At 43.2% G+C, this 26619-nt stretch overlaps 2 protein-coding genes across 2 annotated transcripts; one reads left to right on the forward strand and one right to left on the reverse strand.

Annotated features, from left to right (window-relative positions):
- The first annotated feature begins 492 nt into the window (after positions 1–492).
- cep135 (centrosomal protein 135) lies at positions 493–21029 on the forward strand. The gene is made up of 26 exons (XM_080770269.1): positions 493–610; positions 1413–1544; positions 1871–2061; positions 2216–2383; positions 2557–2698; positions 2833–2917; positions 3264–3392; positions 3659–3874; positions 3958–4023; positions 4189–4339; positions 5406–5626; positions 7801–7956; positions 8285–8422; positions 8751–8825; positions 9061–9233; positions 9965–10080; positions 11352–11506; positions 12981–13036; positions 13224–13392; positions 14045–14155; positions 15445–15630; positions 16193–16402; positions 17377–17579; positions 18496–18600; positions 20310–20465; positions 20647–21029. The coding sequence occupies exons 2-26, from the start codon at positions 1432–1434 to the stop codon at positions 20666–20668; spliced, it is 3513 nt and encodes a 1170-aa protein (XP_080626395.1). The 5' UTR covers positions 493–610; positions 1413–1431; the 3' UTR covers positions 20669–21029.
- A 144-nt stretch (positions 21030–21173) lies between these two features.
- Positions 21174–25469, reverse strand: chst14 (carbohydrate (N-acetylgalactosamine 4-0) sulfotransferase 14). Its single transcript, XM_080770270.1, has 3 exons — positions 24967–25469; positions 22736–22927; positions 21174–22446 (listed from the first exon to the last, which is right to left on the reverse strand). The coding sequence occupies exons 1-3, from the start codon at positions 25294–25296 to the stop codon at positions 21811–21813; spliced, it is 1158 nt and encodes a 385-aa protein (XP_080626396.1). The 5' UTR covers positions 25297–25469; the 3' UTR covers positions 21174–21810.
- Between the last annotated feature and the right edge of the window lie 1150 nt (positions 25470–26619).

The following is a 26619-nucleotide window of genomic DNA, read 5'->3' on the forward strand; positions in this document are numbered from 1 at the left end:
TCTCTATTTATTGTTGAACTGAATTGATATTATTGACCGAATATAACCCTGTCTGACACCGGGTCAGAAAACAGCTACCTATTCAGGATGTTTGACATTTCCATGGTGATAGGAGTGAAAACGGTGTTACACTGCGATTAGTGACCTATATAATTATGCGAATGCAGAGGTCGCTGTCAACTCACGCTTCTAACATCTCCCTTGCTTGCAGAAAGAATCGCATGCATTGATGTCAGACTCTCAGTCAATGTATTTCTTCTTTTACTGATCCTGATCAGCACAGCCCTAATGACTTATTGAAACGGATTCTTAGTTCAATCGATACGTTTTTTTGTCTATTCTTGCAGTCACGGAATTCGACAGGAAACGACGGTGGGTGTAACATAATCGGCGCTCTTTTCAAACCACTTTTGCGGGACGTGACGTCTACGTAGTCTCCATAGTATTCGTTTATTTAGTCATTTAAATGTCTCATCGACAACACGGCAACATCCAACAGATGCTAATGAACCACTGTTAGTTGGTTTGGTCACCGCCGGTGATGATGTAGCGAACCATCGTCCATTGCTCGTAAAAGATGCAGTGAAATCAGGACGCCTCGTAAAGAAAGGTAATTAAGGAAGGGATCATTTTGCTTCATGGACATGTAAGCAGCTGACCAGCTTGTTTAGTGGGTTATTGTTTAACCCCAGTTGCTACGTTACCACTCTAAAGTAACGCGTAGTTCATGTCAACAATCATAATGTTAATGTCACTTGCCAGTTGCCACAGAACAGAATTAGCTAGCCGTAGCTAATGCACTGTAGGGCAGGCTACCACAGCCAAACAAACAAGTAACGTCACATGTTAGTTTTCTACGTACATGGATAAAGTTGGTGTAAGTGATATTTCTTGTTAAAATAAGTGTTAAATATCTATATTCTTTCTGATAATGGCTAGTAAAGCATTATGTGTGTGTGTGTGTGTGTGTGTGTGTGTGTGTGTGAGAGAAGTAGCAGGTTATCTCCAGGCTCCAGCTCTTTTAGTAAATACATCTCAGGTTAGGATGCCAATTTTATCCTATCAGGAGATAAACTCATATGAATGAGGATGAATAAGTGACATTAATGGGAAGTGACAAATGTGCAGACGAAACTGAAAATGTACTGTTAACTTGATTGCATGAAATTGTCAACCCACCTGCATCTGTTCTGTACTACTTTAAATACTCGAGTGATGGAGACACTGCAATTGAACATACACATTGGTATTATTGGTAAATTGGTATTACCATCTGCATATCGCTGTTTTAACATTTAAAAAAAAGAACATTGTTTTAACCAAAATATACCTTACACTTACAAAGTTAAAGTACTGATATTCAAATATGGCTTTGAGTAATTTTTAATGGTTGTCATTGTATATGGTGTCAGGTTGTAAGCAATAACCATCATGGGCACCAACGTGGAGAGGAAGTTCGTCAGTCTGAGGAAACGTCTGGATCAGTTTGGCTACAGACAACCACTGGGGATTGAGAGCCTGCCGCTGGTGGACAAACTGTTCAGGTTTCCTATACAATACATTTCAATATTTTTATAATCTTTATAATTCAGTACAATACTGGGAATTGAGAGCCTGCCACTGGTGGACAAACTGTCAACACATGCAGTGGTGGCCTGGTGGGAGTCGGAGAAGTACTCAGATTTCCACAAAGAATACCACAAAGAATCTTATGTTACAAGTAAAACTCCACTTGAGTAAAAGTACAAAAGTATTGGAATCAAAATGTACTTAAAGTGCCATGTAAAATACTCATTTATATGAATGCAATTACTTTCCAGTTTCCACATCTTATTTGAAGTTTTTTTTTAATATCCTGTCTGCATTACAGTGACCTGATCTATACGACAGAGAACTTCCGCAAAGCCAAACTGTCGGTAGGGAAGACAGAGAAGGACAGCCGGAACGTTGATGCCCTGCTGGAGCCATACAAGACGGAGAACGCCAGGCTGGTCAGAGAGAACAATGAGCTCCACCAGGGCCTTCTGAAGCTGACGGAGGAGAAGGAACGGGTCACCAGAGGTACGGGAGGGTACAGCGGCCGGTAGGCCTGTCACAATTGTTTCATACTTAATCACCCCATGGCAATTATTTCACATAATTGCTATTATTTTTGCTTAATCGTTTCCATGTTGATTTTATTTTTAAATTATTATTTCAATTTGTCTCTTTTCAGAGCTCAAGGCCTACGTTCGGAAACTGGACCATGATTCCTCTGACCTCAAGTTTCTAAATAATCAGTATGTGCATAAAGTCCGCTGCCTGGAGAAGGACAGCAAGGTGAAATCTGAACGCATCCAACAGCTCCAGGAGAAAAATATGCAGGCTGTGATAGCAACACCAGGTACTTTCTAAGCTTTGCATAATATCTTTTTCTTTTTTAGCTTCCTCTCAGCTGTCCCTGTTAAGAAAATGCACAAAGCAAAGACCCAAAGCTCTAGCCTTGGGGGACTCCAGTCCTTTCCAGCATCTCTAAAGAAATGGGTGGCTGTTTGTACTTTCTGCTTGCTTTGACAGGTGGGAAAAAGCACAGCATTGCTTTCAGACGTCAGAGGATGCAGATTGACGGACTTGTACCCCCCTCTGAAAACTCAGCGTACCCCGTGCCGCAACCTGATGACCCGTACATAGCTGACCTGCTACAGATGGCCGACGGAAGGTATGCTCTCGTTTCGTGGCTTCTGCCATTTTATCCTTGAGAGTACTTGCACACCTACACACGATGGCTGTTTTGGTTTTAAACGTGCATCTTTCTTTTTTTACACTTCACTTCACTGTGAACTTCATTTGTAGGATTCAGGAGCTACAGGACGACGTCATCAAAGTGAAACTAGATGTTGAAAGAGCAGAGGAATGTGTCAAACACTTAAACACTCAGGTAAATAAACTGGCACGCTACTGAGAAGTGAGAACAGTGGTTCCCAACCTTTTGTCCTTCCCTCCTGACATCTGACAAAGCTATCACACCCCCCCCCCCCCCCAAATGCACACACACAGGCCCACATACACTTGACAAATAGCTGATCTACAACCTTACGGCGTGTTGCATTGGGGAAAATTCGGAGCTTGTAGATCTGCAATTTTTTAAACTGAAGTTTTTTTTTTTTACAATGTTAATGCACAACCTGGGGTCCTCATGTGGACCCCAGGTTGAGACATACTGATTTAGAAACATGTCACATTGATACATGTGTTGGTAAAGATTATGGTGTTTGTTGCATTAGGTGGAGGAACGCGACAAAGAGATTGAGCGCCTCAATCGGGCGCTTGACGGAGGGCGTCCTCATGATGTCATCTCCCTAGAGGCTCAAACAGTCAGCAATGAGAAGCTGATTGCACACCTCAATCTTCAGGTGAGCATACCAGTGGCACTTGTACTGACTAGAGAGCCCAACCCATGACGGATCCTGATTTTGAAGGATCACAGATGTTTTGACTGATATTTTGGGGAAAATAAGAAAATAAAATAGCCAATCTATAAGCCCACAACGCTAGTCTAATTGTTGTCTTTCAGAGTTGCGGAGGTCCGTGGAGTAATGCATACCAAACTGGGGGTCCTTGAAATGAAAAGATTTGAACCCTCTGTCCAAGATTAAAACTGTTGCTTTTGGTTCCACAGATAGAGTACCTGCAAGAGGCCAACAGGACACTGGAGAAGCAGGTAGAAGGCCTTCTGCAGAAGAAAAAGGATGCCTCCAGCGAGGTGGCCGATCTGTCGGTGAAGAACCAGGAGCTGTGTGAGGAGCTCACCCACATAGACCACCTGGCCAAGCAGATGGAGATGGACCGCGAGCGGGTGCTGGAGACCGCCGACGTGGAGCTGCTGGAAGCTAGGGTGGGTACATACTAGTACATACAATGAAGTCATCAGAATGTAAAACTAGTTATAATAATTAACTTGCTTTGTTTTCTCATCAGAAAGAAATTCAGAGGCTACGGCAAGCCACTGAGGACTTAGAGGACATTATCACTAAATTACGAAGGGTAGGTGTACCCTCATGGCACATGACATTTTGGAAATTGGTTGTGAAAGTGACGGAGTTGAAATTGTCCTGAATTCAGCTTAAGTCAAATCCAAACATTCCCAGGCCTGTTGTGTCCATGTGAGCCAGTTGTATGTAACTGGTGCATTCTTCTTTCCCTCCTCAGGAGCAGTCTGAGGGGGACTATGAAAAGGACCGTCTCAGGGACCAGCTGGCACAGGTCAAGGAACAGCAGGAGAAAATGGAGGGACTGATGAATTTCCTGGAGGAGGAGAAGAGGAGGCTACAGGACAAAGTGGAGAAAATGACAGCAGCTGGTGAGCAGCACGTTTATTGCACTGCCCCCTGCTGTGGACCTGATGTTAATAACTTGTACTCATTTGAAAATGGCAAGAACACATCTGTTCACTGGGCCTGGCCATTTTCAATCTATCTTCGTATAATTGGTCTTCACTAATGCTCATTTATAAGATGGCACCATTTCTGTCTACTCTCTGTGTGTCAGAGGAGGGCTATGGACAGTTCAGAAACCTGCCTAGTACTTCTCGTGACATCATTGATAGACAGGTTTGGTCTTTCAAACAAGAAGAACTTGGCGTGCAGAATTAGAAGCCATTGTTCTCTTAATAATAATTAATACATTCTGTTAACTTGGAATCCCCATTGATGATGTCATTAGTAGGCAGGTTTCTGAACTGTCCATACAAATGAGACACAGATTGCGTACACGGAAATTGTGCCATCTTATAATGAGCTTTAGGAACAATTATTTGAAGATGAGGTTTAAAATGGGTGAAGTGCTCCTTTAATACTTTCACTAATGTACAAGGGGAAAGGGGGACAATGTGTCTGGAATTAGGGTCTATACATTCTCAACTGTAATAGTGACCGAAGGTCACAGTTAACTATGGAATCGTGCATTTCTCATCAGTGTGTCTGTTGGTTGCTTGGTTCGTCGGGGTGAGAGAGTCACGTGACATCATCAGGGATGGAGCACGTGACATCACGTGACTTGATCAGGGATGGAGATCCCTGATGTCATCAATATTAAGCCCATATATGGAGATCCCTGATGTCATCAATATTGGCCAGCAACTCTGACCTCAAACCCTTAGACCTCCATTTAGACTCTAGACGGACCTGAAAATTAAGATCTTACCCCCCATGCCAAAGCGCCAGCGCTCGCCCAGCAGTCTGCTGTCACCCAGGCGGATGCATGCACGCCCCTTGGGGGCGAGGTCACTTCTCGCACTCAGGCATCTTACTGGTTATATTTAATAGTTCAGGTTCATGCTGGATCAGTTCAAATGTATAAAAATTTGATTTGATAAAATACCCCCAGACAGTTTCCATGGTGAATAATACTGTCTGCTTTTCTCCCAGACAGAGAACTGGTCCTGGAGCTAGAAGCCATGCGGGTTAAATATGGCGTGTGTGGGAGAGAGCGCTCCCCGTCCCGCCTGGATGCCTTCGTTCGGAGCCTAGAAGAGGAGAGGGATTACTACCGCCATGAGGCTGACCGCTACAAGAGTGCCAGAGGACCAGGTGGTCTGGATGGGAGCCCCACCCGCACTCCAACCAGAGGCAGGAGTCCCAGGACAAGGGTAAGCAGAGGGTTTTGGCTGGGCTGCAACAATTCTGAACTAATCCATTTAATTTATTAATACAAGAAAAAACGATAATTTATTATAACTAGCCCTTACCCGTTGTGAGATATTTGCCCCATCTTGTGGCCGCGGGGGGTACTGCACCCAGGCGCATTGCCCATGGGATCGTGTGGTGATGTAAAAACAATATTTGTACAGTAAATATGACAGTTGCGTCTGTAACCTAGGTCACTTCTGGGAGCGTGCAGAATTTTTTTGGCATGGAGAGATGTGTGCTAATAGTGTGGCTCGGTCGGAGATAGACCACGTACAAAGACCACGGCTGTAAACGGCTGTTTTTATTCACTAATAAATTCATTATTAATCATTAATGTGTCAAATCGAAAAAAGGGCTCTATTAAGACCTCCATATAATCATGGTCCGTGAAAAGTGGGAGTGATTCGTGCAGTCAATGATGAGATAACGCTCTGTCAGTGACATTCAGACAGACATTCAGACATTCGCTGAATTATAGTATGATGATGATGATATAATATTTTTGTTCCTTTCAAAATGTTTAGACATTTTCAAAAATAGCAGATCTACAAGCTCACAATGCATCATATATTGCGAGGCGTGAACTTTTTGGGCTATTTTACAACAGAGGTGTACGACATGGTGTACAAATTGAGGGATTAAGTGCTTAATCATACTAATAGTCTAGTTTTTTTTAAACGATCACCTTGATTCGGTGATACTATATTAAAATTTACCTCCGTGTGAAGTGAGGGGCGCTCTTATCGTACATCGTTATGACGTAACATGTCTATTTGCTCAGACACTATGACGTACAATTCTCCATTCATTGTCAATGGGAATTTACTGTTTGTGTGGGACATAAATAGCCGCTTTGCTCAGACTGCGAAATTAGCTCAGACACTAACTTAAAATTCTCCATTCATTGTCAATGGGAATTTAATGTTTGTGAGGGACGAAAATCTACACTAATAGCTGAATATAGGAGGGGCTAGCGTAGTATTTGTAGTATTTCATCTTGGAGTCAAATCATGTAATTATCAAATGAATTACAGGGAATGAAACCCTGGGCTGATTGTGTAGCTATTAGCTAATAAGTAATGCAGCTGCAGCTCATCAAATTGTGAAATTGTCAAAATTGTGGGTGTGTTAGATGTAAGTATGCCCAAAGCCATGAGTGTACCAATGTGCAGGCTTAAGCAGTAGTCAGACCCATACGTCATACACTGATGTGGCAATCGGCTGACCAATTGGGCGGGTTATTTTTAAGCTCACCTAATTCTGCATTCTTTCTACATATGCGTTCCTGGTTTGTTATGTGCTGTTTGCTCCCACTGCCACAGTGAGTGCCACTCCAGCATCACCTCTATAGCTCTGCTATTAGTTCTGTTCCCCATTGGGGGTTGATATGGTCTTTGATAGATATTGATATCTATCTCCCTGCTCTTAATGGTTAATGATGGTTGTCTGAGCAGGGAGAAAGAATATAGCAGAGCCTGAATGCCAAGATGAAATATCCACACTTATCGTTCTATAATAAAATATTGGTTCAATCTATTTGTGAATTATCTCGGGGCTTCTCAACTCGTGGGTTTCGACCCCTCAGGGGGTCTCCAAATTATTTTTATTTTTATTATTATTAAGGTTATTTTTGCAGTCAGTTTGTATTGGTGGTGGTGGGGAGGGGGGGCTTATCTAACTGAACTTGAGCAAAGACAGGTAGTGCTCAGTGTGAACGTCCCTTAAAAGCTCACAATGTAGTGACATGTTCACATGTAAATATGTTCTATTTTTGCTTTCATAATTGTATTTTTATTTATTTGTTATTGCCTATATTAATGACATGACCAAAATATGGACACCAGGTTGAAAGTGATTAACAATATCGTATATCATTATCAAATGCTGTGACAGTCTTGGTAAGCAATGAAGCATGGCCAATATTGGACTAAACTCTGACGTTAAAAGGCACTGGACATGCATGTATAAGTATGGAACAGTTGAGGAATGCAGTACATTCAAGATGCTGAACCTGCCGATGAGCAGATGGGTGCCTTCACTGCCTTGCATGGTTTAATCCGCTGTCGGTGTGTGAATGGGTGAATGTAAAGCGCTTTGGAGGAAGACGCTATATAATTTACCAATTTGTTTCCAGGGCGACGTGGTGGAGAAAGAACTGGCTCATGTGGTGAGGGAACGAGATGAGCTGAGAGTCGCTCTGCTGAGCTTTGAGAGACAAATGGAGGACATCCAAACCAACGTGAAGTCCCTCACCGCTGAGAGAGACCAGCTGAGAGCACAGCACACACGTGTATGTCTGACATGTTTACACTTTCCTTACCGTTTGCGTGGATCCATTCAGTTGGGACCAGGCAATATATTGATTCCTTCAAAACTGTAAATGTCTGTCATTGAACCATACTATTCTTCAAAGACCAATCGACGACGACTTGCATTTCAAAAAAGACATGCATGCAGGAGAATAAAGAAAGGAACATTTCCCTGTTCAATTTGTCATGTTTATGACACATTTACATGACAAATCAACATGGGACATGTGCTTTCCTTTCCTTGTAAATCTACTCTCAGCACCTTTGTCGCTTGTTAGTCACAAGTTTCATGTGTGTGTGTTCGTTCAGATGCAAGATGAGCTGACCCAGGCCTGTAGCTCTGCAGAGCATGACGACGTGGTGAGGTTGAAGGAAGAGAAGGAACAGGCAGCCAGGGAGCTGCAGCAGGTGACCTCTGAGAGGAACGCACTCAGGGAACACTTAAAGGTCTCTATAGATATCTCCGTGGTATCTCTCTCTCACCACCACCCAGGCTAAGCCTTTCCATCCGATTTCTACTACGATTATGACCAGCTCTGTGGTTGGCCACGGTGTAGTCGATTAACCCAGGGGTTCACAAATATAGTTTCAAGGAATCCCAGTTGGGCGTGCATTAGGCTCCGAGACTGTACTCTGTCACTAATCTTTATCAGTGGATTGTTAATATTTTAGACTGCGTTGTTACATTATATCCATTCCACACTGCAGTATCTTTTAGTTTTCCATCAGTCTTTCTGTATATTAATGTAGGGTACTACATGTTTTGCTTTTTAAGGACTCCATTGAAGGAAATGCTGAAAGCAAAGAACTGGAAGAAACGGTCAGATCACTGTCTGAAGACATAAAGAAGGTTGGTGAAGTTGAATGATTATGATTTCAGACCACCTACTACTTTTTATTCTGTTACTCTACTATAATCTGTTTCATCACTTCATTCAAGTTCACAGTTGTCGAGTGTTTAGTTTGGGGGCAAAGTTGTTTAGTGTAGACAAGAGCCCTGGGGGGGTTCAGGACAACTATGTAAGTGCATAGGCGTAATAACAGCATAGTTTTACTAGACTTGCATGTTTTTGTTCTTCATCAAGGCCAACGAGATTATTAAGAAGCTTCTGGGGGAGAATAAAGAAATGGCCCGCAAAAACAGTTTGAGAAACGCGGTCAGCGTGTCTCAAGAGAAGGTGCTCCATGAGACTGAGGAGACGCTGAAGGCGGAGATGGAGGAGATGGTCCAGCAGAGGGCAGAGGTCAACGCTCTGAGGTGTGTATTCATTCATATATATATATATATATATATATATATATATATATATATATGGCCCAGCAGAGGGCAGAGGCCAACGCTCTGAGGTCTGTATTCAGAGGAACAGCTTTGTTTGACTGATCACGCCATAGCTAATAGCGATGATTTGATTAGCTGAGCAAAGTACATATTGAGGATAAAAAGTGAGGGTGTCAAAAGTGATTGGCCGGAATGACATTTGATTGGCTGAGTACGGAATGTGATGTATGATGATAAGAGCGCCCCTCACTTCACACGAGTGTGATTTTTTAAAGATGGGTCAGGTGGGCGTTTAGGTTAATGTCATAGTCTCTTTGTGATTTAACTAGTTTTTTGTGGAATGACACATTTCATGTCTTGTTTCGGTGTGGTTTTGATCTGCGTTTGCTGTAAAGTGGAAAAGCAAAGCAGGGCACTGGAGTCTCAACTTCGTTCACAGATGGCCCATCACTCTTTTCCCTATGCCCAGTCTCTTTGGATAAAAAAATAAAAAATTAACCATTGTTTGTTGGTATTCACAAGAGATTGAGACTAAATAGCTGAAACCGATCCATTAGAACGCAGTTTCTGACATCAACTGTAAAGTAATGGTGTTGGTTGGACATAAGGACATACAGGGTTTCCACCTGACAGCACCATTGGGTGGAGATGTCGGCTGCCAACGTTTCATGCGTGCTAATGATGATGATGGTGGTGTGGTGTGTTTTCAGGCTGCTCCAGGAGCAGATGGAGCGCTCCCTGTGTGACACCCAACACAGGCTGTCTGTGAAGAACAGTGAGTTGCAGGCAGCCTGCCAGCAGATCCACAAACTGGAAGAGAGAATAGGTGAGAGGGTTTACTCACAAAGAATATTTGAGCACTGTGCTTGCGTGTATTTTCTGGAATAGGTCAACTTATGCAAACTAGACCTGTACCTGTCAGTTACCGGTCTACTTGGAAACAATGCAACTTGGGAACCTAATAATACCCGTTGTCAACTTGCCATAGAACCTACCGGTATTTTAAATGTCTGTCTGTGTCCCACATGGAGATCTCTGTATTTGTCTGTCTGCCTGTGTGTGAAGAGTGCAAACTGACTGTGAAAAGTGGACTGGTTAAGTAATCAATTGGCAGGTGTTGGGGTTGCCATGGCAATCAATTGGCTGAAGCAGAGGCTGGAAATTGCACAGGTGAGGGGACTTAGGCTGATTAGGCCCACTGGTGGCTTTTTGTGGTGGTTCTGGAGAACTGTGGGTCCGACCAACTCGATACCGGGCACTTAGCTCTGGTTCATAGCCTTCCTGCTTCCATTCTGCGAATTTCTGCCCTGCAGTAAGGCTATGCGACTTACCGGTTTAAATCTCAAATCGAAATCAGACCAGCCTCTCCTCTTTAGTGGAAATCTCACGAACCGAATGTTTGACCTACTCACCAATACAAACACGGGTTGTGTCAATAGAAAGTCTACTTTCCTTAGTGGAAGCACTCTGAGCCCCCCACCACACGTATAATCGGTACTTTTTGGCCAGAGAGGGATTTTTTTCCACCGGAGGAAAAATATTCTCTATGAGGCAGTTCTCTGGGCAATATCAGTAGAGGGCGCAGCGTAGTAACTAAAAATGTTTTTTTTTCTCGGTGGAAACAAAATCCCCTTTTGGCCAAAAAGTACAGTTTATACGTGTGGTGGGGGGCTCAGAGTCGCATAGCCTTACTGCAGGGCAGAAATTCGCAGAATCGAAGCAGGAAGGCTACCGGGCACTGCACTCCCTGCGGGGGTGTGGAACACGTGCGTCAAATTTTAAGTCGGTGGGGCAAACTGTGATGCATTGAGCTTGTTGATCTGCATACTGTGTGTGTGTGTGTGTGTGTGTGTGTGTGTGTGGTATCTTGTTTGTACATTTCTTAATTACAATGAAATGATATTGAAAAACTTGAATATTACTTACTTTAAAACAAGTACTTTGACAGAGCAACATTCACTTTTTAACAGGATAATATTTGATTGGGAGTATCTGTTCTTTTGGCTCGAGCACTGGGGTTGAGTGCTTTCATCCACCACTGCCAGTGGTGGACAATTAGTTTAACTGTTGCACCCCTATTTGTGCTGCGTCCGCCAGGTGAGCTGAGTATCCAGGGCTCTGAGCACAGGGAGAAGGCGTCCAGCATGCAGAGGTCCATCGTGACCCTGGACAAGGACAAGGACACCTTGCAGGACGAGGTGGACCACAAGACAGAAAGGCTGGCGGAGCTCCAGCAGGAACTGAACAAGAAGGTAACAGTCACATGATGCACCGCCACCTCAATGACGGCCTCAACAGGTCCTCTGTGATCACGGGCTACGGCAGTGTACTTAACATTAACACCAAAATGCCTAGAGGATTTTTACTCCCTTCAAATTAACAAAGAAAGTAAATGTTGTCTCTGTATAACCTTTTACAGTCTGTCCAGAACCGTTACTTTTTTCTTGTTAGATTGTTGCACTGTGTCTTACAGTTTGGCTGGCAGCAATGTAGGGGGGTTCCTTGATAATACATCTTTATAAAACCCACCAACAGATTTATCCACTTTCTGTTGATAATGTTAAAAGAATAGCTAAAATATGTTTTGCTACTTTTCCACAGCACTGATGTACGATGAAGTATACTAGTAGAGCATTAATTTAGCTTTTCCATCTAGTAATTATAATTACTAGTCCTTACCCGTTCTGAATATATGAACAGCAAATATATATATATATATATATATATATATATATATATATATATATATAGAATATTAGTGGGCCATGACATGAAAATGATGTTTGACAGTCGGCAATATTGTTGCTTATTCTAGATGTATTTTCGGATTTTCTGACTTTATCTGGCCTGTTAACATTTTCATAGACCTGGTTGCTTGTTTCCCTCTCAGTCAATGTGGCAACCCTGGTCATGTTGATGATGTAGCTTAGCACACAACAGCTAGGACGATGTAGCAGCCTGCTGGCGTCATCTTTAAAAGTATTGTGCGCGATTTATGTCCCCGAATGTATGGATATGGACTTATGGCTCCATCGCTGGCTCTTTCTTTAGTAGAAGTAGAAATTTAACGTGTTGCTGAGTGTTTACCGCGCGCGCGCACACACACACACACACACACACACACACACACACACACACACACCGCCTCCTGGCCTGAGGGGGTTGGAGTGATGTAAAAACAATATTTGTACAGTGAAATACATCGGTAAAATCGGTAAAAAGTAGCCTAGCTGGATTGTGGGATCGTGCAGAATTTTTTTGCCATGGAGAGATGTGTGCTAATAGTGTGGCTCAGTCGGAGATAGACCACAACGGCTGTGCTGTCTATTAGGAGACACACACACATGCGGCGCCAAATTGTATAGGGCACATTTTGTTGTGTTGCAGCGGTAGCTAGAGGAAGCATGCCAGTGGGGTAACGGTGATAACGGTGGCCTGTGATGCAGGTGTCCCTAAGGGACGGAGGTGCGAGGTTAATTCACTAATAAATTCATTATTAATCATTAATGTGTCAAATGGGGAAAAGGGCTCCGTTAAGACCTCCATATAATTATGGTCCATGCCTGTGTGAGAAGTGGGAGTGATTCGTGCAGTTAATGATGAGATAACGCGCTGTCAGTGACATTCAGAAATTCAGACAGACATTCAGACATTGTTAGAATTATTATTTAGATTATTTAGATATATCTATATATGTTTATATGTTTTTGTTTTTTGTTTTCCTAGGAAAAGACCATCGAAGAAGTCCGAATCACTGTCACAAACTTGGATAACTCTTTAGAGTAAGTATGTGTGGCTTTTGGGTGTGCATGAGAAAATGTCTGTAAATGAGAATGATTAATTGTAGATTAGAGTAAAGTAAAAAGTCATGTTTACAAATTAGCTTGTCCAAGGAAAATAAACAAATTTACAGTGTGACTAACTATAAAAAATGTTTGCTTGTGACGATGTTGTGTGCTAACCTGGCAGTCAGCTGAAGGGGACTCTGAGCAGCCGTGACAGGGAGGTTGGCAGTCTGAGGCGACAGCTGGACACAGCTCAGGAGGAGCTGGCCCGTCTCACCAGAGACCGAGACGTTGCACGCACAGAGAACAGGCGGCTGCAAGATGACCTGGCTACCATGACCAGAGAGAACCAAGTATGTAGAGTACAGGAGATGTGACTAATAACTTTTAACACATTTGACACCTTCAGCTTATATGCTGACAACACCAGTGTCTTGTGAAAATAGATTACCTGCAAGCTTAGCTATTTTCACAATTCTGAAACTTTTGGAGTGGTGCAACCACTCCTATAGACAGCTATGTGTGTCCCTGGCTGGCTGGCTGTATCCTAGCTCTGGTCCATAGCTCTAATGCGTTTCATTTAGAGCTATGTTACTCTCGACTTCCGCCGCTCGCATGAATGCAGACCAGCCTCTACTCTAAGCAAAAACGTTCTTTTTATTTACGCCAAAGAGGAGAGGCTGGTCTGATTTCGTTTTGAGAATTAAAACTGAAAGTCCCATAGCCTTACTACGCAGGGCAGAATCGTAGAAGCAGTAGAAGGCTATGGACCAGAGCTAGCTGTATCCCTGGGTCTGAGCACGGAAATGGCATATTTTCACCAGTAAATGTTTTGGACGCGGTCGGCTGGCCGGAATCGGCCTGGCACCCTGAACGCGTTCCTGTGGGTCTGGAAGTTCCGAAGACCCCCACACAGAGTTAGTTTGACTGTTGCACCCTACTTTACTGGTGATGATGGGTTAAACGTGGCTATAAAGTCGCCGTGTGTTGTGCACTGCGTTCCAGGCCGTACATGCAGAGATGGACGAGGCCTTGCATGAGAAGGATGAGCTGAAGGCGAGGGTTCATTCCTACATCATTGAAGTGGCCCGAATAGAGAAGCTGATGGCTCTCAAGGCAAGGCAATATTCAACCATTACACGTTTAACTTTTGGAATCTGTCAATTTCCTCCTATACAGATTTTGGCCATAAAGCCAATCTTACATCTGATTATTATTATTATTATATTATTACACATTCACTTTCAGCAAATTGAATCTTACCAATGTCAGTTGCCATAAATTGAACATACTAATTGCAGTTAAAGGACATCTTTAGTTTTTTTCAACCAAGGTTCATGTTTTAGGTTATTAGAGATTTACACACACACACACACACACACACACACACACACACACACACACACACACACAAAAACCTAACTTAAATGCGTTCACTTCCCGCGTTTGCGCGTCTTACTTGTTTTATTTACTATAGCCCTACTAGACCCCATAAAGATTACATCTGGCCACAAAAGATCACAGGATACTGTAATATAATATGAAGGGGAGGTGACAAACTGTCATATTGAGCCTACAACACAGTATGGCAGCCTCCTATAGTACCCCCTCCACATTCAGTAGATAACGTGATCTTTTGTGGCCAGATGTCATTTTCTGTGATCTAGTAGGACTATAGTAAATAATAAAAAAATGAATCGCTATGACATTTTGTATACATAATACATGCCCCATTACAAACAAAAGAAAGTAGCAAATGAAAAAATATAATAACATTCATTACTTTCTCTAATAACAACCTAAAAATAACAACCTAAAAACTAAAGTCGTCCTTTAAAGATGCTTTTGGGTTGCATTGCTTATTGTTTTTCTTCTTTAAAAAAAAAGCTAAATTTTCCGATAGCAATCACTTCTATATACAGTAGTCGTGTTTGTTCAGTAACACAGGTCTCTCCATCTCTCCAGCTCTTTAATAGTCAGAAAATGCATTGCAGAAATGCATGCAGAAAATGCAGAGAGAGACCCACAACATTTATCAGCCTTAATTGTCTACTAGTGTTCCAGTTCCAGTGCTGTTTTTTGTTTATTTCACTTGTTTATCCTGTATGATTCTCTCTCCTGATTAGATAGAATTTGATCATGGGTGGTCTCCAGAAAAAGTAGTTCACATGGCATCACCACCACTTTATCCATTTACATGTTGGCTATTCAAAATGAACAGATCTACAAGCTCTCACTTTGCCGTAAGCTTGCATAGCTGTAATATTTGAAAAAGATTAAATCATCTCTTCTGGGGGTCCCTGGAACAGAATATTTTAAAATGAGGGTCCATGGCCAAATAAATATTAATGTGGGGGTCCTTGGCATGATAAAAGCACTGGACTAACAGTATCTTTATACCACAGGAGCAGGAGAATAGAGACATGCTGGAGCGTTTCCGCCTGGCCCACTCTGAGGTGGAGGAGCGCGGTCAGCAGCTCCATCAGGCAGAGGGCCTCAACAACTCCATCCGCCTGGAGCTGTTGTCCTCAGACTCAGAGCGCAGGCGGCTCCGCGAGGCCACCGGCAACCAGGAGAGGGAGCTCCAGCAGGTGAGAGTGATGGACCGGAACGAAAGTCAGGAAAGATGCACGGTGGGATGCATGCAGGATTCATTGGTTATAGCAGATATAAATTGCTCATGTTGCATCTGACATTTACAGTAAACGATTTCCAGTTGTATGTAATGTTTAAACAAACTGAGGTGAAGAAAATGCCAGCACTCATTGCAGGCCGAAACGCGTACACTCACTCTCGTCAGAGATAAATAAAATCATGGAAAAGAACATACAATGAGTGCTGGCATTTTCTTCACCTCAACTTATATCTTCGAGCCTTGCACCTAGAAGGATTTTGTTTTAACCTGGAGTGCTGCGGGTTGTCTGCTACGGCAGTTCTTTTTTTCTCATGTTTAAACAAACTGAATAGAAATGTGTCAGAATTAACTGCATAATTGACACCAGTTCCCAAATCAACGTATTTATTTATTTATTTTACTTTAATATTGATCAATTATGAATTGATTATTTCATTAAATGATCAATAATTGATATATTTTTATAGTCAAAATGATTAACGTGACTAATTGGCTCTTCCCCCTGTGTTCCTCTGCAGCACATCCAGGCTCTGCAGGCGTATGAGGCCCAGGTGTTGTCTCTGGTTCGTGCAAGGTCCCGCCTGGAGGAGGAGACGCAGGCGGCCAGGAGGGCTGAGGCGTCCGCCCTGGCTGACCTGGCTTCAGTCAGGGAGCTCTGTGTCAAACTGGACTCTGGCAAGGAGCTCACGGTCCGCCAGCTCACCTCCAAGAGCATGGAGCTGGAGAGGGTACGGCCAGCGCTGGCATAACCCACACACTCTTAAGCACTTTTACTTGAATGCCCTGAAAATAGCCTATTGACAAGCTCACAACGATGTGAGCGTTACATGGGGAGCTGTGGCGAGTACACACTAACACACTGGTTCTCAATGTCGTGTTTGATTTCGGGGACCACCAAATTGACCCTTAATTGGTCTGTAACTCTGACTGTACAAATAGAGCCTTACACGTCCATTTGGTTCCATCTTCTACACTCTTAGAGTTAAAGGGAAACTTCACCCTTTTTGCAAAACAAATGTATGTTAATTTACAAGAACACGTTTACAAGAACACTTTCCTGGGGGTCTTTATGTGTGTAATATGTGGTTTTCGATGTTTTAGATTTTAGCAGTGAGCGCAGTGTCTGATGTCATGGACACTGGGCTCACTTACTTCCTGGACTACATCAAGGACTGTCTAAAGAGGACGAAACGTGAAGACCGTACGGGCGACGCCATGTTGCTCCATGGAAGGAAAGAAACATGTGCAGTTGAGACCAGGAAGTTGTACATGCACAAATTTGGGCATGTACAACTTCCTGGTCTCAACTGCGCATGTTTCTTTCCTTCCATGGAGCACCATGGAGCAACATGGCGTCGCCCGTACGGTCTTCGCGTCTCGTCCTCTTTAGACAGTCCTTGGACTACATCATCTCAGTAAGACAGCCCTCCCCCTATCCACAAGGAGGAGCTGTGCACCAAAGCATTATGGGAATTGTAGTCCAGGAAGTTCAGTGATCCTCAAATCTTTTGAATTTCAGGGATCCTCCGTTTTGATATGCATTAGTTCAAGGATCTCCATTTGAAACGGTTCTTTGCTCTGGGACCCCAATCTATACTGCAAAATCTTCATTGTTCATTTAAGGGTCCATTTGGATCCCTTGTGGTCCTTAGATCCTACGTTGAGAAACTGTGTGTGTGTTGCGTGTGTGTTGCCCTGGCAGTTGTCGGGAGAACTGGACGACGTTTGCTCTGAGGCAGATCTACTCAAAAAACAACTGGCCAGTGAGAGAGTGACTGTCCGCAACCTGGAGGCTCTCCTCTCGACCAACCGGCAGAAGGAGTTCCAAACCCACCTGAGTGCCAGCGAGAGAGAGTCAGAACTCAAGATCCTCCGTGACAGACTCGTCCTGGCTGACAGCAAAATGTAAAGACTCGTAACAATAAAGCTGGGCAATATATCAATATTATATCCACATCATGACGTGCAGTGCCGGTTCTAGGCCTTTTGAGGCCCTAGGCAACATATTATACAGAGCCCCCCCCCCTCCTGCTTTGCCACGCCGGATAAAAATTGTAAATTTGCCATGAAAATGCTTCAATCTGGTGCACTTTGAGATCAAAATTAAGAAGCTAGGTGGGGGCCACATATGTTTATAAACAAATCACAAATGTTTATAAACAAATCCCAACTGTTTATAAACAAATCACAAATGTTTATAAACAAATGCCAAAATGTTTATAAACAAATCCCAAATCCCATGAGACTTGGTCCTACCCCCCCCGACCATGAGACTTACTACAGGTCAACTGGTAGTGGTCCTACCCCCCCCATGAGACTTACAAATCCCAAATGTTTATAAACAAATCCCAAATGTTTGTAAACAAATCCCAAATGTTTATAAACAAATCCCAAAATGTTTATAAACAAATCACAAATGTTTATAAACAAATCACAAATGTTTATAAACAAATCCCAAATCCCTTGGTCCTACCCCCCCGACCATGAGACTTACTACAGGTCTACTGGTAGTGGTCCTACCCCCCCCATGAGACTTACAAATCCCAAATGTTTATAAACAAATCCCAAATGTTTGTAAACAAATCCCAAATGTTTATAAACGAATCCCAAAATGTTTATAAATAAATCACAAATGTTTATAAACAAATCACAAATGTTTATAAACAAATACCAAAATGTTTATAAACAAATCCCAAATCCCTTGGTCCTACCCCCCCGACGTGAGACTAGATATCTCCTGGAATTTTGGATATTCTGCTATTCCATAAGTGTCGTCTTACCTGGTTTTAATTACTGTGTGTGTGTCTTTCTCTCTCTCAAGCGGGAGTCATGCCAAGGAGGTGTCTCAGCTCCGAGGGAAAGTCTCTCAGCTCCAGACAGAGATGGACGTTCTGAAGAGACAGTTGACCACTGAACGCTTTGAGCGGTGAGCTGAGAGAGACAATTATCTTTACATCACTTTCTGTACTTACTTCAAAACTGTAATAGAGCATTCCCCAATAGCTATTAGAGCTAACTGCTTTTTTCATAATTCATATAATTTTCTTAGTGCTGGGTGATGTAAGCCAGTGATTCCCAACCTGTGTGCACTTTAGTGTGCCGTTTGAAATGGCCAGGTGTGCCGTTTGATTTGAACAAAAGTAGCCTCGGAAACCCAGACGTTTTTTACTTCCAGGAAAAAAAGTAACCCTGACGGCCACCCTCCCCCGATAGCAATAGATACTGGGCTGCCTGCGGTTGTTGTTGCCCATCCCCACCAGTCTAGCGACCCTCGGCCATAGAAATGCTAATGTATGGCTTTGTTTACATGGGGACATCACCTACGCTCCTGGCACGTACTGTATAAAAAAAACACTGCAATACGGCAGACGAGTGAGACGACACAAGAGAGAAGCAGAGTAGCCAGGTGCCAGGTCCTTCATGTTTCATAATGACGTTCGCTGTTGGTATACCGTAAATGTATAATTATACGTTTCTCAAACGTAACTTTCAAGTGAACTTTATGGGAACTTTAGGGAGAAGTATTTCTTGTGTGATTCAGCGTGTCCAGATTGCGACCGACACGGGCACACACACAACACAGACAAAGTCAGAAAGTGACTTTCTGTGTGTGCAATGTGCACTGCATGTACTCAAACTTTGTTGATCATGCGTGACGTGTTGAAAGCAATTAGCAATTGTATTCGCATTGGTAGGTCAGGAAATAAAATATATAAATATTTTAAAAAAATGTTGTTAAATATATATATAAAACTTGCCATCTGGTGTATATGAGAACAAATATGTTGTTCTGGTTTCAAAGCTGTGTGGTGGTGTGTGGAAAAAGTGTATATATATATATATATATATATATATATATATATATATATATATACATACACTCTCTCTCTCACTCACTCACACACACACACACACACACACACACACACACACACACACAACCCCCCGTATATCTAGGTGTGCCCTGGGATTTTTTGGCTATGAAAAGTGTGCCTTGGCAGAAAAAAAGGTTGGGAAACACTGATGTAAGGCAACACAGCTTTAGCTATTGGGAGTGTTAGATTTAGATTTGTGTGCCATTGTGCAAGCATTGACATAAAAACAGTATTGTCAATTTACCATGCTAGGTGCATTTATTTTGGATTGCTGGCTGCGTACTATTGTCGCTTGCTAACATTTAAGTTAGTTGAGTTCCAAAAGATCAGTAGTGATTCAATCCCAGTTTGAATTTAGCCTAGAGGAGCTCCGTGTTTGACTGACAGTTTCAAAGTCTTCTGTTTGGCGAAATGCTTTCACAGTTCCGTAAGTAATTTAAATGAGCTATAATGTTTTTGTTATTCAAATCAGCATAAAAATGGCTTTATATTCCCATAGAAATCATTGTTATATTCATAGTGTGTTTGTTCAGTTTTAATCAGTAACAAGGGGTCTCCTGTCTCTCCAGCTCTTCAGTAAACAGAAAATACTTTTTCAGCTCTGCAGTCGGGATACCAATTTCACCCAATCAAGAAGACATTGACAAATAATAAATGTTCTGACACCCCAAAGTATCCATAGGGGTAGTACCTCCATTTGTATAACACTGTTAGAATGTATTAATGGAACAACACAGTAAAACTGTTTCTCTGTATCCAGCGAGAGGGCCATTCAGGAGATGCGTAAACAGGGAGTGTCTTTCTCCTCCCTGCGAAGCTCTTCGCCTCTCAGCGTCTCTCTCAGTCCCCGGCCAATATCCCAAGAACCCTCCATCCTCCGCACTCCTGACCGCTCCACCGACAAATCCACAGAGAAGTAAGTATGCCTCCACATATTCCAATGTGGGAATACGCAGCGAAATGCTGTTCTTTAGATTTCTAAAAAAGGCTAGCGTGTACCTGCACTGGCTTTTTGGGAATAAAAAAGGACAGCATTTCAGCCCAAGTATTTTGCTACCACTTAAACTCATGGCACTTTTTATTCTTTCTCTCCCCAGAAACGTGAGCTTTAAAGAGTAGATAGTCACAGAACAGGGAGGGAATGGAGCATGTAGTCTTTCTTGATGTGTGGAGATGAGCGCTCTAGGCCTGCATGTGTCTGGACTTTAACACCTACACTAACAGCTGGAGCTATCCATCCAGTGTGCTCTTCAATGTCACAATACCTGCTCATTTTCAAAACTTTCAGCGGATTAAGTGACTGTTGTTCATTTTGAAGTTCTATTTGTTTATACCAATTGTTGTTCGTTTTTTAAGTTCTATTACAGTTGTTTATACCCATTTTTAAATGTTTAAATTATTAAAAATAAGGAACTTAATCCATATGCAGCATTGTTTGGAGTGGGGCTGGTGCTTTGTTAGAAAGGGAGGAATGGAAACAGAGGTGATCTTGAGACATTGAGCCTGGTTCAAACCATCCAGGCTCAATCACTTACATGGTACAGTATGTGTTTTTGCCTGCTAAACTACCATGACCTACATCAGGCATCTGTCCTCTATTACAGTAGTAGGAAAGTAACAAAAATTGGCCTTGTGAGTTTAATGTTTTCAGCTTCTATCAATGGTAACAGTCCATGATTGTTTAACAGTAACAAAAACAGTGCAATTTGTCAGTTGGTAACATTTCTTTACATCTTGGTCCTTCTTTACAGTTAATTTAAAGTTTTAGTGGTATTGACATCGGAACAGTCTTAGATAGATGTGTTGACTCCCACAATTTTCAAATGCTTCTGCCTAACAGTCTGTACTTAGGAAGCTCTGGAAATGAATAGAAAATAAAGCAGGATGTCACGTTATCTCCCCACTAAAATGTAGTGCAATCACATCATTAACTCCTACTGGAAACCACATTAATCATAGCCTAGCCATAGCTAGCTGCTCATCAGAAATGGAAAATTCCAAAATATATTTATAAGATATTTTAAGATACATTTCTGTGAACACTATCGTGATTGGTCAAATACCATCGCGGTCTGGCTTGAGAAATGAACACCAGACGAATCGCTTCGAGGCTTCTAATATTCTGTATTCGATGATGCTGCACCAACATGTAAAATATGAACACGGTATAAAAACGCAGCTTGCTCCTTGGGAATAAAAATACAGATTTTATAGATTCCGTATAAAAAATAAATTCAAAACTATGCAGTAAAACTGTCCTGTTAATGTCTGCAGTATTCAGTGGTTGTGTTAGGGAGGGGATAAGTGAAGAGTGAAAAGTCTAGGATGTACTTGGGAAGGAGTTCCCTCAGTATCTTTTGAGGCAATTTGCACAGGTAATAATGCAAGGTGGCCGTGGTGACGGGCTTGTACCAGCCCTGTCGCTCGGGGAAGTGGACGTGTTGGGGCGCACCGACCCGCTGTAGCACACGTTCAGCATCACCTTCCAGATTCTCATAGGAGCCGATGAAGTCATAGGTCACAGCACAAGGCTGGCACAGGTTGTATATGGGCATCCAGTGCTCGTTCATGCGCTCCACGTCCTCGTCAACCAGGTAACGTGCAAACTCGGCAAAGGTCACGTCGTCTCCGGTCACCGGCGCGTCCTTGGCGCGCCCCTTCCGGTAGCGTTTTATGATCTCCACCCCGTACTTCTTCTGGTAGGACTCGATCTCCCCGAACTTGTTCCTGTACGCAGACAACAGGCGCTCCATGGGCTCGCGCACGAACATGAACTTGAAGTAGTGCTTCAGGCGGAAGCGTATCTCCTCTGGCTTGAGGGAGGACAGGAAGAGCAGGTCACTGCGGTGGTCCATCTTGATGTTGACATCCACGCTCTCCAGGGCTCCATTCAGGACCTTGAGGTAGCGTTGTGACCCATCATGAAAAATGTGTAGACAATTAATTGGCGTACAAATAATTGCAATTAATGACTTAATTGGAACATATGAATAAAAAATACATTTCGGTTTGCCTTTTGGGCTTTGTAAACAACTTGCGTTGATCGGTTATTTCCACTATATTGGAAAATGAATGAACATTTTTCAATGGATAAATGTATACAGAGGAATGGAAACAATTATGCAAAGATAACTGTGGCTAGCTCAAATCATGGCAGTCGTGTTATTGTCGACAGACATACTGTACCTTGAGGACACGCTTCCAGTTGGAGCAGGCCACCTTGGGCACGTAGCAGTAGAGGAAGCGGTACTTGTCATTCACCAGGATGTGCTGCAGCAGGGTCTTGCGCTGCGGGGGGCTCAGGGACCACACGCTGTGGGGCATGTTCTTCTGGCTGCACACGGTCCGGATGGTACGGTTGCGGATCTCCTGCAGGATCTGGGTCCAAAAACCAAAGGGGATAAATGTGAGGTATTGTTGGATATTTATAGGGAAAACAAAAGGTTCTGGTTCAGTGGTTCTCAAACTAGACAACCTACCTCAAAAGGCTCAAACCCTAACCTAACCCTAACCGCAAGCACGAGAGCGGCCAGTGTTGGGGAAGTTACTTTGAAAGCGTAGCTTGTAAAGCTACAAGTAGCTCACCATGGCAGTAGCTTGATCAAGCTACATAGCTACCCCTGGAGAAATGTAGCTTGAAAAGCTACAGCTACATAGGAAAAGTAGCTCAGCTACTTTTTATTTTTCAGCGTTAAATTGAGAATGTACATGCGGGAGACCCCTCCTCCCCTCTGGGAGACCCCTGCTCCCCTCTGGGAGACCCCTCCCACCCTGCTCCCCTCTGGGAGACCCCTCCTCCCCCTGCTCCCCCCTGGGAGACCTCTCCTCCCACCCTGCTCCCATCTGGGAGACCCCTCCTCCCCCTGCTCCCCTCTGGGAGACCCCTCCCACCCTGCTCCCCTCTGGGAGACCCCTCCCACCCTGCTCCCCTCTGGGAGACCCCTCCTCCCACCCTGCTCCCCTCTGGGAGACCCCTCCTCACCCTGCTCCCCTCTGGGAGACACCTCCCACCCTGCTCCCCTCTGGGAGACCCCTCCCACCCTGCTCCCCTCTGGGAGACCCCTCCTCCCACCCTGCTCCCCTCTGGGAGACCCCTCCTCACCCTGCTCCCCTCTGGGAGACCCCTCCCACCCTGCTCCCCTCTGGGAGACCCCTCCCACCCTGCTCCCCTCTGGGAGACCCCTGCTCCCCTCTGGGAGACCCCTCCTCCCCTCTGGGAGACCCAAAATAGTAGCTTGTAACTTGAGTAGCTAAGCTACAAAAAATGACCCAAAAAGTAGCTGAGCTACTTGACGAGGTACACAAATATGAATGTAGCTAAAATACCACAAGCTACAGCAAAATGTAGCTAAGCTACGTAGCTCAGCTACATGTAGCTTAATACTCCCCAACACTGAGAGCGGCGCATGTTCGACTGCATGCCGGTCCGTTGGCACCCCAACGTGTACATCCCCTTTCAACCTGGCTATTTTGGCTGATCGTTCGACCCAGAAGAGGGACACAAGGGTTGATGTGGTTAGGTGTTTACATTGACACCAGTTTAACTGGGGAGCTACATAGTCTCTTGTGAAAGCAAATGTTGTTGAGTGTATTTGTTGCAGCGGTGGAATGTAACCAAGTACGTTTATGCAAGTACTGTGTACTTAAAATACAATTTAGAGGTACTTTACTTGAGTTTCTATTTCATGCTACTTTAAATACTCCAGTGTATTTCACAGGGAAAAATTGTACGTTTTTTGTATTAATCATGTCCAACATGCACTTGTTTATCCTGTACCCTATGTAGAGTTCTCTGTAATAATTAGATGAAATTGGTATCCCAACCTGAATGTATTATTTTCTGTTTATCTACTAATTGAGCTGGACAGACCCCTGCACTAGTCTATAGCAATGATTAGGCTACTATATAATGTAGAGCTATTTAACACTTACTTGAACAAAAACAAAACAAATCACTTGCACCCCCCTAAAGTCACACAACAGTATATCATTGTTACCGCAGCTGCGATATTAAAGTGATTTAACCTTCCATTAGCCTAATAATAATAGTGCAATAACATAATATATCCTACAGCACATGCATAACATAGTCACATTTCTGTTTAATAATGACTAAATACTAGATACTTTTTAAAAGGAGATATATTTCAAGAATCAGGTATTTTTTGCCACTCATACAGGTAAAACCTAAAGTAGTCATGCATGCTATATACGGTATTGATGCGGCTATACCGTTGTACTTTGACTATAAAGTAAAATTATGAATGCAGGACTTTTACTTTGTAGCCTACTTTCTGTGCTGTGGCATTGTTGCTACTTTTAAGTATAGGCGGTGTACTAGTCAGTGTAGGCTACTGTGGAGCGTAGACCCGACCGAGGCGAGGCGATCGATGGACGCTGCTTTACTGGCTGCCTACCTGGGACTCTGTGTCCGCGGACGGGTCGTGCGGCCGGGCTTGTCTCATGTAGTCGGACCGTTGTTTGTTGCCGTTGCTCCCCCGGGGCGGAGGTGTCTCCACGCTGTTCAGCATTCCTTTCTCGATCATAAGCAGCAGGCCTCCAGACGCGACGATCACGGCGAACGTCAGCACCGACGGGAGCACGGCAGAGCCGCGGCGAAGGGAGCCGCCGACTGGCCCCCCTACCGCGGCTCTAAAGTTCATAACTGAGCCGCTCCTCGACCCACCGCCACCGGGCCTCTTCATCATCATCATCATCATCGCCGCGTCCTGCTTTCGAGGAAGCATCTGTTTATTTGTTACGCCAGTTGCTGCTTAGTTTTTGCGGTGTTTTTCCAATGTGAATTCTCAGCGAACAAAAGAATGTGAGAGTCGGTTATCCTCCACGTAGGCTGCCCATAGTTAAGACTGACTGAGAGAGAGGCTACTATGGGGGTCTACAACTCAACGTCTTCACACGAAGCCTGGTTTCCGAAAAAAAAGGCTGATCTACAAAACCAAAACGCGTCACTGACGCTACGCGGTTTGGCATTGTAGCTCGGCTATTCTTTCCGCGACATCGTCGTACGACGGAGCGTAAATTAAGCTTAAGAAAGTTGGTCTATAGCCTACTGCGGAGTGGTATTTTTATTTTTTAAAGAGTACGGTTTAATACAAATACAATGCTAAAAGGATTGAACCCAAGAAAACACTTATGGCTTGTTTCCATCGTTTCCTGATGTGGAATGATTGAACTCTTCGTTTATTTATTTGTTCATAAACGTAGGCTAATTCCAAGAGAAAAGGAGCAAACCCAGGAAATGAATAGATTAAAACAAATTGCGTTTGTGAATGAAGAATATTACTCCAGTATGATGAAGTTGATAAGGGATACAAGAGCACCATCTTCTGGATGAATATTGTAATTTGTAAGAGATAATATCCGACAAAAATAGAAAGACCAGATACAGCAGTGGACCATACTTTCACTACTCCGCTGCATCTCAGGAAACTATTGTAGCCTACTTTTTACTACAGTATCTGTGCCAGCCAGGGACCCTCATAAGAGATTTGTGTTTAAATCTTTTAATTTATTCACAATTTATCACAATTCTTCGAGATGTTTTGAAAATTGCAGATTCACACACTTTACTTTTGAGGGTGCTAGCCCACAAACATTGCCATTGACCATGAATGGCCTGCTTTGCCTTGAGTGTTTGTATGAATGAATGAATCTTTATTTTCGTGTCTTGTCGTTAAAGGAGAATTCCATGCTAGAATGCTTTCTTATCTTTCTTACCTTTCTTTGTAGTTGTTACGTCCCCACCAAAGAGGTCCAGGTGTTTTTTTGTGCAAAAACTCCTTATTGGCTATTTTCCCTACCATAAGCCCTCAATTAATTACATTGCATTGAATGGGGCTATGGGGTGTTATTCTAATTCGCTTATTTCCATCGAAAGAAGTAGTAAAGTGTGCCGCTTGGGATATTATTTACATTATGAAGAGTGGATATATACAAAGAAATTATAATTTTGAGCGATGGAAATAAGCGAATTAGCAACACCCCATAGCCCCATTTAATTCCCATTCAATTCAATGCAATTCATTTAGGGCTTATGGTAGGGAAATAGC

Source organism: Protomyctophum bolini (genome assembly GCF_963924005.1).
Source record: "Protomyctophum bolini genome assembly, chromosome: 8".
In the NCBI taxonomy this organism is placed as follows: domain Eukaryota; kingdom Metazoa; phylum Chordata; class Actinopteri; order Myctophiformes; family Myctophidae; genus Protomyctophum; species Protomyctophum bolini.

Coding starts and splice junctions, on each gene's coding strand:
- cep135 (XM_080770269.1), top strand. CDS start 1,432: ATGGGCACCAACGTGGAGAGGAAGTTCGTCAGTCTGAGGAAACGTCTG. Junction 11,507..12,980: donor AGCAGGAACTGAACAAGAAG/GTAACAGTCACA, acceptor TTGTTTTCCTAG/GAAAAGACCATCGAAGAAGT. Junction 17,580..18,495: donor GTCCTGGCTGACAGCAAAAT/GTAAAGACTCGT, acceptor CTCTCTCTCAAG/CGGGAGTCATGCCAAGGAGG.
- chst14 (XM_080770270.1), bottom strand. CDS start 25,296: ATGCTTCCTCGAAAGCAGGACGCGGCGATGATGATGATGATGATGAAG. Junction 22,928..24,966: donor CCGCGGACACAGAGTCCCAG/GTAGGCAGCCAG, acceptor TTTTGGACCCAG/ATCCTGCAGGAGATCCGCAA. Junction 22,447..22,735: donor ACTGGAAGCGTGTCCTCAAG/GTACAGTATGTC, acceptor CGCTACCTCAAG/GTCCTGAATGGAGCCCTGGA.